This window comes from Telmatherina bonti (assembly GCF_933228915.1).
Source record: "Telmatherina bonti genome assembly, chromosome: 5".
Taxonomy (NCBI): domain Eukaryota; kingdom Metazoa; phylum Chordata; class Actinopteri; order Atheriniformes; family Telmatherinidae; genus Telmatherina; species Telmatherina bonti.
In genome coordinates this window covers 34,043,460-34,058,634 of record NC_136623.1, presented here as the reverse complement: position 1 = coordinate 34,058,634, position 15,175 = coordinate 34,043,460, and the positions used below count along the sequence as shown (strand labels likewise).

The window sequence follows — 15,175 nt, the reverse complement described above, 5'->3', positions numbered from 1 at the left end:
GATCATGAATCTGAGGTGCTTTCTGACTTTCCAAGGTGCTCATATGTCTTCATCCCCTTTCATTAAAGAAAAGGTTGAATTTACAACAGTCACTCAAATAACTGGAGAGTTAAAAAAAAGAAACAATAAATTAGTAATTAGCAAAAATATAATTTAGTAATATAAGACACTGTTTTTTCATTTAATTGAGTTGAGGGAAAAAAACAAACAAACAAACAAATTGGTCCTGGACAAATTCGAGACTTTCCTGTTGAACAGTGGGACAAAATACCTGTAAACAGGTGCAGAAGTCTGACTGAGAGGAACAGAAAACACCTGACTGTAGTGGAAACATTAAAGGATTGTTCAACAAAATATTAGCTTATGAGTCATGTAAGATGTAATAAATTATCTTATTTGTTTAAAAAAAAAAACTAAAAAAAAAAACCCAACAATATTTCTATTGAACCAGAATTAGAAAATAATGTAATGATTTTCATAAAATTTTTATTTCAGGCAGCTGTTTTTTTTCTTCTTTAATGAAAGAGTATGAATAAATATGAGCACAACTGTATCATTGTTTTTATTTCCAAGGGATGTTTGCTATTTAGGTCATCCTTGCACTAGATGTAGTGAAATCACTATTTTTTCTCGAAATTATTACATTTCAAATGACAGTGATACAGTTAAGACAGGGTGATGTTTACCATAGTGTGGCAGCCCCTCTTCTTAAAACATCTGGAAAGTGAGGAGACTGGTTTCTGGAGTTTTAGGAGAGGAATGTTGTCCCGTTCTGCTCTGATGCAGGATTCTAGCTGCTTAGCATTCCTGGACCTTTATTGTGGATTTTTTTTTAAATTTCATTTAGCTACAAATGTCGACTTTTGGTGAAAGATCTGCTCTGCAGTCAGGTCGGTTCAGCAGTAAGCCCTTCCCTTAAAGAAACATCTGGATGGGAGCAGATGTTGCTGAAACCTCAGCATAGTTTCAGCCTTTATGGAACTTCACAGATATAGAAGCTGCTCACACCATTAGTGTTACTGAAGACCCATTTGTTTAAGCTGGCTTTTCCTGCACAATAAGTTGACTTTTTAAAATCTGATTTTAATTGGACTATTTTAATTTGACTGCTTTTATTTTTTATTGCTTTTAGATGACTAATTTTTTTAATTGTCTTTGTGTATGTTATTTATTCTTTTTTTTTAACCCCCCACAATGTGGCACTTTGGTCAACATTGTTTTTAAGGTGCGTTATAAATAAAGTTGTATTGTATTGTATTAATTCAACGTATAACCATCAGACTTGCAGGCTTTTGTTGGATCTGTTGGACAGACTCCTCTTTAGTCTGCAGGACACAACGTTCATGGTTTCCAACAGAAATAAAATGCTTGATTCATCTGAGCCCAGAACTGTTTTATATTTTACCTCAGATCAGGGATCACAAAATCCAGACTTCCAGAACCAGATTAGGAGATGTCTGCCTCAGATGACTTAAAATGAGCTTTGGTCCAGAGCAGAGGTTAGCAAGCTCCACAATCCTGCAACTTTTCCATGTATTCCTGCTCCAACACACATGCTTTAGGCTGTGCAGAATTTGATAAGCTGTTGGATTAATCTGATTTAAATCATTGTTCCAACTTTTTAAAATATGTGCTTTTCTACCATCAAACTCAAAATGAGCTAAACTTATCCATTAAATATGTTGATGTTATTTATCCTGCCCTGATAATACAAATATGGATCTATGAGATTTTCAAAGCACTTGATTTTTATTTACATTTTCCACAAAGTCTAAACTTTTGGAATCAGGATTACATTAGTTTTTTTTTTTAAAAAACAGGCGGCAAATGGATGCAATTACTTTTTGTATCTGAACTTGTTCAGCACTTCCTTCAGCTTTGGTTGTTTTTAGATATGCAATCAAAATAAATTTGATTTTTAATCTTTTTCTGAGGAAAATCAGTACCTTGATATAAGATTTTTGATGTGCAATTTAAAAAAAGCTTAATATGTCACTGAGTTTATGATTTAAATGGAATTATTAAAATTAAAGCAAGTCTTGTCTGAATAATAAATTTCAGCCATTTGGTAGAATAAAAAAAAAAAAAAAAAAAATTAAATGGGTCGCTTTTATTTTGAAGGCAAATCCTCGGTACTTCCGATGAACTGCTGCTTTAATTGTGCAACTTCAGAGGACTGCAAGGTCGTATTTACTCGTCCTGTTAAAACATCCAGGCGCGTGAGACTGGACAGGCTTAAATCCAGTGAGGTAATCTGTGTTTTCCAGAAAGTTTGAGGCCTAAATACTTTAATCTGGAATTCACCAGTCCATTCTTTAAACAGTAACATGACTCATCCTGCCAACGAGATGAACTTAATCACTTTAAAAGGGAATTAAACTTTTTCATTACACAATTCTTACCTTTTGACATTTATTCTTTAACATTAAACAGGAATTAAAAGCTTCAAACTGATCCGACATTGTCTCATGTTTGCAAAACGGTCAGTCAGCCTTCATCCAACTGGAGTGAAAAAGCAGTCCTGATAGAAAAACTGGCCTTTATTTAGTCTTTTTACATATGGCTTTAGCTTTTCTTTTATTACAAATAAGTTTTACAAAAGATTTTGAAGACTTGAATCAGCCAGTGGTGGAAAAGCACGAAGGGGGTTTATGACAATGCAACGGCTGGTTTGCTGCAGCCATCAAGCCGTCGGGAGACAGTAAGGAAGAGCACAAGTCGTAGATTCACTGCAGGACAACATCAGACGAGGGACAAACCAGATGGACAGCTGATGAAATGTTCAGTCACAGAAAAGAATGCAAAAATTACAAAGCGGACTGGATTCCCCTTTCTGTGTCTGACCAGGTTCATTTACATCACACAAGTCTACACCTTGTTGAGCCCAAACCGTTAGCCTAAAAGTAACATTTGATCTTCAGCCGCCCCCCCCCCCCGCCCAAACCCCTGATGGCCCCCACAGCTCACAAATATCCAGGCAAATAAAAAGACTGCAAAGCAAAAGGGCCAGTTTGTTCCTCACAGCCCGGCGTCGCGTGACCCGATGCGCGTTAACTGTTTTCAATCTCTATACAGTAAACATTCGCTCTGCACCATGACAGCGAATCTCTAAAAATGATCAATATTTTCTACATGTCTAAGGACTACAATACAGATCCTTCTGTTAATTGATTCAGTGGAATTAAAGACAGAATCGGACGATTGAATGAAAATCATTAGAATGCACTGCATCTAGTTTCAGCGATCCACCAGACACACCGCGGGTATAAAATTCATTTCATTTTTCACAACAGGTTTCAAGGTTAAGTCCATCATCAAAGACCTTAGCCCAAAGTCCTTGTCACAAAACATGTTGCATAAACAGGATATGAAGTCTTTTGCATACAGAGGTGTGCAGAGTGGACGGTCTCATGTTTCTCTCCTGGCCTTCTTCTTCTTTGCTGGTTTGGGCGCCTGGCTCTCCTCAGCTTTTTCTGTGGACAAGACAAAAATATAGAAGGAAGTTGGTCATTAGATGCGACTCAAGTTTAAACTGCTTTCAGAGACGTGACTTGAGGGTGTAAACCACAGACTGTATATAGAAAGATGGGCGGAGCCTCCGTCAGCTAAAGAAGGTAAGCGGGCTAAAGCTAAGTCACGTTGCTAACCGGCTAAAAACCGCGGCTGTTCTACGTTCCTCTTTGAAGCGGGATATCGGGTACCAGTCAATCAAAAGGACACGCCCCTGAATATGTTGAATTTCAAGATAAAATTACTCCTAAACGGGCAATTTAGAAAAAAAAAAAAAATCACTCCCCCCATAGTTGTCATGAAGGTAAACCTGACCTATTGAACCGAAAATGTTTTTTGTTCCAGGCTGTAAACATGTTTATTTCTGCTGTGAAGTTGGTCTTTTTAACATGGGAGTCTATGGGGATTTGCTCCGATTTTCCAGCCCCTAGTGGATGAAGGGGGAACTGCAGCTTTATGCATAGGCTTCACGTTTTAGCGCCGGACGTCGCCGCTTGGTGTGAACCAGAAAGCTTTCATAACTCAAAACGTATAGTTAAATGATGCTTAATGCATAAAATTGTAGCTAAAAGTTACAATTTTCTGACTGTTCATCTACAGCAACACAAAACGTTTTCACAAGGAGCAATCAGACATTCTAACTGGTTAAAACAAGTTGGGACCATTAATGGCATGAAATGAAATTAAAATACTTTATTAATCCTTTAATAATTAATAATTTATTAATAGAGGACCATGTGCTGCTGCTGTTGCGTTGCTTTTCATACATCTGTAAAAGAAACTCAGCGAGCTGTTATTCCCCTTTGCTCACTTGTTCTATTCCAACAGCAAATTTTTACACCAGTTCCTCCATTTCATCTATGGGTTAATCCAGTACTGGTTTTCGAGGGCCACTGTCCTGTATGTTTTAGATATTTCTGTCTCTGTCACACCTGATTCAGGAATAACCATGTTACAGGAATGTTGTTCTTGCTGTCGAAGGTACAGACACAAGACCAAAGATAATAGTCAATTCATGCTCCACTGGAGCTTCGTCTACGACTGGGATCACTGCTGGGCAGACCTGCGATTTTATGTGATTGCAGTGAACCAGATTATTTATTTATATTCTATTTCTTCTTATTATTTATTTATAAAGTATTTATTCATTTATAAATAAATAAAACAAGGCAGTTAGTTATTTAGGACTCACTGCTCTGCATATTTTCCAGGTTTTAACCACACCTGGTTGAAATGAATGTTTATTAAGAGGCTGACATTGATTTAAAGGAATCTGAATCATGTGTGTTAGAGTTGCTGAACACATGCAGGTAGCGAGCACTGAGTACTAGGTATAAGAAACACTGCTCTAAGGCCACTGTCCTGCAGGTTTTACATGTTTCCCTGCTGCAACAGGTGTCTGTTTTACTGGAAGGCCTACCTCTTGAATTTTGTCGCATCGTTTAGTTTTAAACGTGTAATAACTTCATGCAGACAGCGAGCTTGTTATCTTCCAGTGTGACAGAATTGGTCTTACTTTGCTGTGTTGGAGCAGGAAGGTTGTTCTGCTTGGCAGTGGGCTCTCCATCACTTGACTTCTGTGGCACTTGTGTGACGGGTGGTTTCTGGGATATGACCTCCTTCACTGGTCGATCTCCTCTCACCTGTTCGCAGAAAATTATAAGATATAGTTTAACTTCTGTAGTGGCGATAAAACAGCTAAATCAACTGCACAGATTAACAAAAAGTCCCAGACGACAACATTTATGTATCTGTTGATCTACACTTGTTCTCTCATGCAAACATGAACACAAACGAGATCGGAGGTAAACACAATGGCAGATAGTTTAGAGGAGCGCCACTCGGACCTAGTTGGCAACTACGAGCATTTTTATAAAAGTTCCTCCCTCCATAGTGACAAACCTTCATGTCTAACAGCAACAGATTGGGAAACTGTTGTTTACATAAATACGTTACGAGTAGATTGACCTTACTAGTTCAGAGTCCTTGTGCGGTGTGCTGCCACCTAGTGGCGATCTCCAGTATTTAACATTTTGGCCGCGGCAACAGGAAAAATATCGCAAACCTTAGAAATGACCAAAACCGACCGGTCAGCCAGTACATCATCAAGATGTTTTCTACAAGAACACTTCAGTGAATGTCTACATTAGAAAAAAAAATTCTGTAAAAAAAACATAAGCCCACTTCGAAAAATATTTTAATTCTATTACAAATATACTTAATTTGATGTTTTAATTTTTATTAAAACAAATCTGTCAAATATATTCTATATTTTGAAAATTATAAAATATGTTTTTGTTCAAATTTAGATAATTTTCCATTTTAAATTTATAAAATGTATCATTTTTATATATTTTCTAATAAACCTTTATTCCATACATATGAAATATTTAATCCCATATTTTTAAGTTACTCCCATTTACTTTACATACTATTTATTTTATTTTACATTTATATACATTTAAATATTTATTTATTTACCTACCCCTTAAACTTAGAGATCACAAAGTATAAACCACAAATTATTTAACCACAGGTATCTGGAACTCAAAAAAAAAAAAAAAAGTATATCACCTTGATTGAAGTAACTTGATCGAAGTAACTTTTAAGCTATAAACTTTTATTATGTACATGTTTGTATAGTTCCACATCTGTGTAGTAATCCTGACCACATGAACTGACTTGCCTTTTAATATAAACCCAAGTTATATCCACTGAATAAGATATCAAATATATAAAAAGGCATTACTCTTTTTATTTTTATGTTATTTTTTATACACACCCTGGAGTGTCTCAGGGTATGTGGATCACCATGTAAGAAACACTGATCTACGCCATGAGATGTTCAGGGGAACAGCTGAGCTGTAATTCGTAAAGGTATTGCTTATCAGCTCATGTGGTGTTTGCGTCTACCCCCTGGCCTCACTGACCTCGACAGCAGCAGCCTTGACAGGCTGGACGGCAGCAGGGTTTTCATGAACAGGTGGCTGCTTCTTTGAGGAGACTGCAGGCGTCGGCTCCTTCGCTGGCTCCTCTACCTTCACAAACGAGACGAAACAGTCTGGTAAACTCTGGCTGCATTTATGATCAAATATTTCTGTTCTTTGATAAGCAGAGGGAAAAAATTAACTGGATTTAGACTGTTAAAATTTTACTCCGACCAGCTTCAGTTGTTGCGTTTCAATCACACATTTTCGCAAAATAAAAGCAATATTTGTAAGTAGGCCTGTCAGTAAATAATTTTGCCATGTGACTAATGTCTCAGACATTATTGCGATAATAATATTGCACTAAGCGATTATTGTTGTCATTTTGAGATTATTTTATAACTAAAATAACAATAATGCCGTAATAATGCAAGTACTTTAAAACATTTAGCTTTCAAAGATTTTAAAGACTTAGCTCGATGTGCAGACTAGACTCATCACGTCCTCAGTCTGCTAAAACAGATCAGGATTTCTCCTGGGGTTTTGGCAACGTGGTTATAAGGAACATATGGTCTCTAAACACCATGTAACACAGTTACATAGTCTACAGTCGGCTCATATAAGGGGACATGTCTGGACTTAAACAGAGGTGGAATGGTAAAATATCAGTTTTCATGTTATTGTAAAGCTGTGAAATTGCCGTTTGTAACATGAATGTTCATCCAGGAAATTCTTACTGGCTGTGAAATGTTTGCAAAATTTTTCATAATATTGCCTTTTTAACAATATTAAAGGGCAGCATGGCTTTACCAACCACGCTGTCTGAGTGCACACCATGTTACATCATGTCCTGTTTGTGTTTCATCTGTCGGTTAAACACCCCAGTGATCGTGGACTGTCGAGAAGATGCAGCTAGCCTGTTAAGGTTTTTTTTTTTTCCCAGCTGGGATAAAACTGCAGTTGATGTTTGTGTTATAAGTGCAGATGGAAGCTTGTTGCATTGCTGTGTTTAGTTAATATTGTCTTAAAACAAATGCAGCACTCGCTCACTCTCTCATCCAAAGTGAGCGGGTGAGCGAGTGAGAAAAGAAAGACAAATGAAAATTATTGCATCCGGCAAACTTATTGCGCGCATTTTTTCTTATTGTACGATTAATGGACTTATGGGCTTGCAACAGGCCTAATTGTAAGTTAAGACAAACTGTTGCGATTTGCAGGTGTTTCCAGTGTTTAGAGCAAAAGCCTCAGTTCTCAGAGGTTTTACGAGAACTGCAGCCTGTGCAAAGTTGCCATGTAGCGTTATTTTTGGGGTTTTCTACTTTCCTTAGAGAATTTGCTTCGGCTTTTTGAAGCATTTCTCCCTAATTATTATTTCTAAAGCTCTAAAGTTTGTAGTTTGTTCCACACCGCACCTTTTTTACTGGAAATGAACTGGTCACGACCACCCACGTTACGTCTGGGGGCATGCAAATGCAAAAAAAAAGTGTTTCTGTAATACATTTGAGATATATTTCTATATCAAAACACTTTATTAGAGCATAAAAACTTAGCAAAATTTCAGTCTTTTTTTTTTTTTTTAAATGAATGTTTTTATTGGCGTTTTTTATCACAATATTTATCTTTTGCGTAATTCTATGTGTAATGGAAACGCACCTACTGATGAGTACTAATCATTTGTCTGACATACAACGAAAACCAATCAAACTTTTTCCAACCAGTTTACTCTGCTGTGTACTGCGATCGTTACCTGGCCAGCTGTTCCCCCGTCCTCAGGGGCCTTCTTCTTCTTCTTTTTCTTCCTCTTAGTTTTAGCTCCTCCCTCAGCAGTGGCATCTCCTTTATCCTTTTCATCATCATCATCTTCCTGTAAAACAACACCAACAAAAGAAACAGCTGTCTACCAGTGTATTCTGCAGGTGACCCAACACAGTCAGAAGGAAGAACTGAAACAGCGCTGCTTTAAATCTTCCAAGTATCTTCTATTATGTTTAGTTTGGTCCCTAACCCTGGGAGGACGTACGGTGGCTCCAGTCAGATTCGCCTTGGCCGGCTCAGGAAGGGTCTTCTCCTGAATCGGAGGCGGCGCTGGAGTGGGCTCCTCATAGTTTCCCCAGGCTTCAGAGGGAGCGTTCCAATCAGAGCTGGGATCAGATGAACCGCCATCTGAGAAACCAGAGAGCACAATGCAAGAATGAGAGATAAATCATGACTGTGACTTTGCTTTAAAGGTGAAAAGAGGTGTTGCATACTGAGTCCGGACCACTCGTCGTCCACTCTGGGATGACTGAGCCACGGCAGGTCGTTTAAAGGCGGGTGCTCTACCAACAGATACAGACAAAATAAGCACAACTAAACGGGCCTCAGCAAACAATGCCATCTGGTGGCGCTTCCATGTCACTTACGGCCAGTACCGACTCCCAGTCCAGCCAAAGACGACAGATTAAGATCTGCTGAAGGCATCGGCCTGTCAATCACTGTCCATGACTCTGAAATACACACGTTTGACAGATACTATGATGTTCCCGTTCAATGCAATTACAGACTGCTGAAAAAATAAACAAGTTTGGGGTTTTTAATCAACATCTAAAGACTGGAAATATCCTAAAATTATCATTTATTTATTATTTTATTACATCAAACCTAATGAAGCTTACTCACTTAGCTTCTAAAACTGCCTTAAGACTAAATAAGTAACACTCCAGTGTTGAGACGGATTAATATGTTCAGAAATTTAGTGAAATTAGGTGAAACAATAAATCTCAGGGAGTTATGATGGACACCAGATTACTGCTAGTAATTTGGACAGAAGTGTAATCTAAACCTACCAAGAAATTTCTTTTTTCCTCTTTTTAAAACAAAACATAAAGAGCAAATACAGACTGGTTTGCTGCCATTGAGGCAAAGAAATCAATTTTACCATCGATCCCTGCCCTCCACAGTGGTGCTTGCTGTCTAGGTGTTGTCCAGGAGCTGGACTTTGAGGCAACAGTGTGAGCGGAGACCTTGGGAGCCACATCAGCGGCCGCCGTCGCCACCTCCACCGCCTCGTTGCCTTTAGCTAAACGCAGTAAGGGAGAATTAAAGGGAAAAAAAAGAAGAATAATACATACTCAAACACAATAAACAACCAGATACCCCTCTGGCTTGTTTTCCAAATGTTTAATAAGTCAAGTGGTGTGTTAATTACCTTGAGAAGCAAGAGCTTCAACCTTCACTTTTGCAGAATCTCCTGAGAATAAAGAATGTAAGGTCAACAAACACTGAGCACCAACCACATGAGAGCATTTCAGAACAGAAAACACACACACACACACTTCAGGAAAAAAAAAACTCACATGAGACTTAATTCCCATAACGTCTGTATATATAGCCAGTCTTGTCAACAACAGAACAACGACAGGCAAAAACAACTTGCAGGACAGTGACTGTTTATTAATAAAACGTCTTGTTAACGTGAGCTGGTGCAAACAAAGTTAAACACCCTCGCCTTGCTTGATTTGAACTTTGTTAAAAGAGACACCTTTTTTCTTCTTCTGGTTGGCGGGTGCAGCAGATGAGGCTTTGGCCTGCTCTGGGGGAGTGCTCACAGGTGTGTCCCCCCCTCCAGGACTGGCTGAACCATCACTGGAGCTCTTGTCTTTCTTGCGTTGCTCACGTTTCTCCTTGTTGCTAACCTTGGTCTCCCACGTGCCTGAAAAAAACGAAAAACACACACACAATGGGTCCAGTGTAACGTCATAAAACATTTTCCAAAAAACAGAAGAATTCATAAGCAGATTAGTTCAGACATAAGGTATGGATTAGCTCAGTTAAAGGAACACATGCACGCTATTTAGCAAAATAGTGACCCATTTACATCAATGCAATAATGCAGATCACATCCATTTATCAACTATTAAAACAAGTTCATTATGTTTTTATTAATCATATTTTACCTTCTTCCGGCTCTTTTCCCTCTGCAGTCACCGTTTTGGTCTCCTTTACAGCCTGTTTGGCTTTCTTTTTGGACTTCTTTGACTGGAACCAAAATAAACCAGATTAAACACAAAAATTGGGTTTTTGAAGCAAGAATGCAGACAAATATTGAGAGATACATGGATAACTTGGAAAGAGAAACCCATCCTGATTGAACCAGGGAGTGTCGGTCAGTCAAATCAGCAGATCTATTAATAGGTGGAACCACAGTCACTGCTCAACACTCCCTGATTAAGTTATAATAAACTTTTCTAAACAACAAATACTGCAGTTATTTCCAGAGAGTCAATAAAGTCACGTGCAGACTTTTACAGTCTAGCAAGGACATTGTCCCGTCATAAATCCGGGGGTATCACCCGAGTTTCACTGCATCTGCAAGCTGAAAATTGTAACCCAACACTAGCAGTCAGTTACACCCCTGCAAGGTGACGGCTTTCCTGCACCTCTAATGAAAACACACAAAAAGAACATGATCCTCAAGTAATGACTAAAGTAAAACTGCTTACTATAACATTAACTACAAATATTACCAGTGAATACAGTTGTGCTCATATGTATTCATTCCCTTTCATTAAAGAAAAGGCTGAATTTACAACAGTCACTCAAATAACTGGAGACTTAAAAAAGGAACAATAACTAAAAATGTGCAAAAATATAATTTGGTAATATAAGACACTGTTTTTTTTATTTAATTGAGTTGAAGAAAGACCAGGAAACAAATTGGTCCTGGACAAATTAGAGACTTTTCTGTTGAACAGTGGGACAAAATACCTGTCAACAGGTGCAGAAGTCTGACTGAGAGGAACAGAAAACACCTGACTGGAGCGGAAACATTAAAGGATTGTTCAACTAAATATTACTTTATGACTGATGTCATATGTAATAAATCATCTTATTTGTTTGCTTTTTTAAAAGATATTTCCATTGAACCAGAATTAGAAAATAATGTAATGATTTTCATAAAACTTACCTATTATAACGTCAGACAATTTCAGCTTATTTTACAGGCAGCTGTTTTTTGCCTTCTTTAATGAAAGGGTATGAATAAATATAAGCACAACTGTATAAACTACAGCAGCAAATAAATGTGTTTATTTGCCTGAATGAAGCCCAAGCATGTGATTTGAGCACATTTTAAGATCACCTCGGCTATTTTCTGGTTCTTGGCTTCTGGTGGGGCCGTCTGATGAGGTGGCACTATCTCTTCCGCTGATATGGCTTCTTCCTGCGGTTCTACAATAGCTCTGCCATTTGGCTGGGCTTTCTGAAAGGACACGAGAATGTATCGTTAAAAATGCAATAAGCCCCCCTTTTTTTATCTTAATTATTCTCTATAATGTATATTACTCCAGACAAACCCAGATCTATGGCAATGACATGAACTGTCAGTGTTAGCATGCCAGCTAGCCTGTGGCTAACAGCATGCTTGTCAGGTTTAACCGAAAATAGTTTGATTTACGTGCCTTTTCCGACTTCTTTTTCTTTTTCTTCGGTTCCTCTGCTTTGACAGGCTTAATGCCAGCCTGCTTTACTTCAGCCCCGTCATCCACGGAGCTCGAGGCGGGACGTTTTGTGAAGAGAGACCGACAGATCGAGGCCCAGAGAGCGACCATCAGGAGCAGCCCGGCGCATGCTGCTAAGAGGATCATCCATGGCGGAATATGCTCGGGCTTCACTCCCAGATCCACACCAAGCTCGGAGTACAGCCACTCCAGGCCTTTGGTCAACAGTTCATTCAGGCGATTTGTAAGCAGCTTGACCTGCTGGGAGGCCGCGTCCTGCCATTGTTCCATTTCTATTGTTTTTACAAACAACAGACCGATTAGTCACGCTTTGCGTACCTCCACTCGCTGCGCTAGCATGCAGTGTTAGCTATAAAAAGCGGAACAATTTCGACATGTTTGCAAACAATTAATCTATTCGCCAGCAACATTGGTCAAGCTAGATAGCTAAGCACCCGGTAGGCCAGCCTATATCATCATAAGATCATGACCGACACAATGCATCCCGTGTGACCAGCAGGTTCACCTCATATGGCTCCGTTATGACTGGAGGAGAAATGATGCCTTCATGACGGTCAGACATTACAGCTTCCGGTTTGTCACCGGTCACTGCAATCTGTCATTATTGTCCGGAAAAATACATTTTTATCCGCAATTCTTCGTGATTTAAACGCAACATGATGACATATTTTATTTAATTTTACTTGAATAACTTAGGTCTAACTTCACATACATACACAACATGTATCACATTATTAATGCGTTTTTTGCAGAAGTTGTCTAATCCGGAGAATTTACTCGAGTTTATATGTTAGTTACATGTAACCCGCCATTCCCCAATGACTAATGTGATTTCATATTAACTTAACACAAGTGCAAAATACAGCAGGCAACAAACTAGTTCTACCTCAACCCAAATCATCCAGAGGCAACAAAAACTACCCAAAACGGTTTGATTTCGCGGTGCTGTGTTGATTGGTTGAAACGGGAATTTAAAGAGACAGTCACTGTTCCAGATCATTCTTAGACATTTATTCGGCGGGTTTATGTTATACCAGGGGTGCCACCAGGAATTTTGCGGCCCTATGAAAGACAATGGCATAGATCCCCCCGCTTAATCGCAAATATTAAAATTTTTGTTTTTGCTTCAAGCTGATTAAAAAAAGGTTTTTCAGAGGAATAATAAAGATCTATGGCTGTGTTTAACCCTTAATGGGGCAATTGACTATTTTTGATCACTTTGTTTCCTTTCATATTCAGCATGAAACTTTTTTTTTGTTAATGTAACAACAGAATGGAGGTCTTGATTCATACAAGGACAATTTTAGGTTAAAATTTCTAATTTGAAGGTATTTCATTGCGTGCCCTATAAAGGGTTAAATCACAGTGCCTACATGTTACTAGATTATTTTTTATAAAAATGATTTATCAGTTTATATTACTGCTATATTTTATTACAACATTTGAAAAAGTATTGATTATTTTTAATGAAGGTCTAATTATGTTTTTATATAGTTTGTAAATCTTTTTGGGCCCCTATTAAGTCATGGGGCCCTTAGAATCTTCCTAACTTTTACCCCTCATATGGCGCCTCTGTATTATACAATAATACAAAACACACACACAGAAGATCTGAATATGACTTGTGACAGAAAATGACGTGCATAATTCACCTACCTAAATTAATTTACCCCAAACCATTACTGCTTGTGACAAACCGTTTAAAATCACACATTTTAGATATCTAAAATGCCATTCTTACCAGGGTAAATTGTGCTAATTCACCCTTTCATGTACAGGTTTTTCACCTCTAGATATCTAAAAAAATACATTATTCTAACCCTGTCAGAACACAATGGACACCTAAAATTGAATTGTTACCAGGAGAAAGGTTTTGGTATATTCACTACCCATTTTCTGGTCAAAAAAAAAAAAAAAAAACTACAATTCTAAATGTTAAAAATAAAGAATATCCAGACATAATATGTAATGTTTTTTTCTTCCTAATCTTTTAATAAAAGAATAATATGTCATTTTTAATACAAAAAATAAATTGCACGAATGAAAATGTCCTCAGATATCTGCCACCAATATTGTTACTTGGTCAAGTTAAATTTTAGACATCTGAAATCCTAAATGTGACAATAGAGTTGCAGGTATCTACAAAGATATTTAGGATATCTAGTGAGAATCATGGGACACCACAGAAAAGAGATGAACTGACTATACAAAATGTTTAGTTTAGATCGCATTAAAACATCCATACAAGTCAAAATTAAAGTCTTCCAGGTTACAATGTGAATTACTGTGGCATATTATTGTATTTATATTTATGGTGTTTACTTTAGTCCTGTGTTGATTTTTACTGGGTTTGCAAAGCCTCAGAAGCATGTATCACTGCATTTCACTGCTATCTTGTATGTGCACGTGACAAACAACATGAAACATTTTTCGAAAGTCGAAATTGCTAAAGATTTTACTGAAATATGTTCATCTCTCATAAACTGTAAATGCTTTAAAGTGGCACAACATATTTTCTGACTGGTTTTGATGGGATGGTGATATTTATCATGTGTATTCTTGGAGCTGCGTTGCCCAGCTGCAGTTTGGTGCTCAGAAAATTCATTTTGCAACAGTTTTTTTCTCCTTTCCTTCCATCCCAGGGCATCACTATAAGCAGAATTTTGCTTCATTGCCTAGCTATTAACACACTGGCCATTTTGAATATGGATGGGCAAGGATTCCCAGATTTCCAAGTATAAAGCTACATACTTTTTTAAATAAAATTGCCCAACGGGAGACGGCACCAGTCAAAAGCAAGTTTTGTGGTTGAGAAGTTCAGAGAAGGCCATCGAGTCTCAAGCTGAACTTTTCAAAATTTTCTAAAACTTTATCTTACATAATTGTAACGAGAACATTATAAAAGATATTCCTTTAAAGTATCCTGTTCAGTATTTGTGAATTAGCATAACTGAGGCACAGACAGCAGGTAAATTATACATCAAAATAGGTCAAAACAGAAATAATTCTTGTTGGCAAAAAGACTTCTTGTTGGTAGAATTATCTTATCTAAGGCAGGTGGTTTCCCTCTCATAAGATCAATACATTTCTCATATTTTATGTGGAAAAATGAACCTCATAAATTTAAGATGGCAAAGGCCAGGGTGGTTTACATGTCTGCACTTTACACGGTTAATTCACTTAGACTTGGTTGGATCAGTAAGTGTCTTATAAAAGTCCCAATGATTTTAATGATCACCT

At 37.7% G+C, this 15,175-nt stretch overlaps 1 protein-coding gene across 2 annotated transcripts; it reads right to left on the bottom strand.

Annotated features, from left to right (window-relative positions):
• Positions 1 to 2,953: 2,953 nt before the first annotated feature.
• LOC306755835 (protein LYRIC-like) lies at positions 2,954 to 12,448 on the bottom strand. 2 transcript variants are annotated; one of them, XM_079240378.1, is made up of 13 exons: positions 11,872 to 12,448; positions 11,557 to 11,672; positions 10,373 to 10,454; positions 9,958 to 10,128; positions 9,625 to 9,666; positions 9,355 to 9,495; positions 8,840 to 8,923; positions 8,687 to 8,755; positions 8,443 to 8,600; positions 8,185 to 8,301; positions 6,441 to 6,548; positions 5,027 to 5,153; positions 2,954 to 3,473 (listed from the first exon to the last, which is right to left on the bottom strand). In XM_079240378.1, the coding sequence occupies exons 1-13, from the start codon at positions 12,203 to 12,205 to the stop codon at positions 3,409 to 3,411; spliced, it is 1,614 nt and encodes a 537-aa protein (XP_079096504.1). In that variant the 5' UTR covers positions 12,206 to 12,448; the 3' UTR covers positions 2,954 to 3,408. The 2 variants fall into 2 exon arrangements, with proteins under 2 accessions (XP_079096504.1, XP_079096505.1); XM_079240379.1 differs by having other exon boundaries at positions 8,458 to 8,600.
• Positions 12,449 to 15,175: the final 2,727 nt, after the last annotated feature.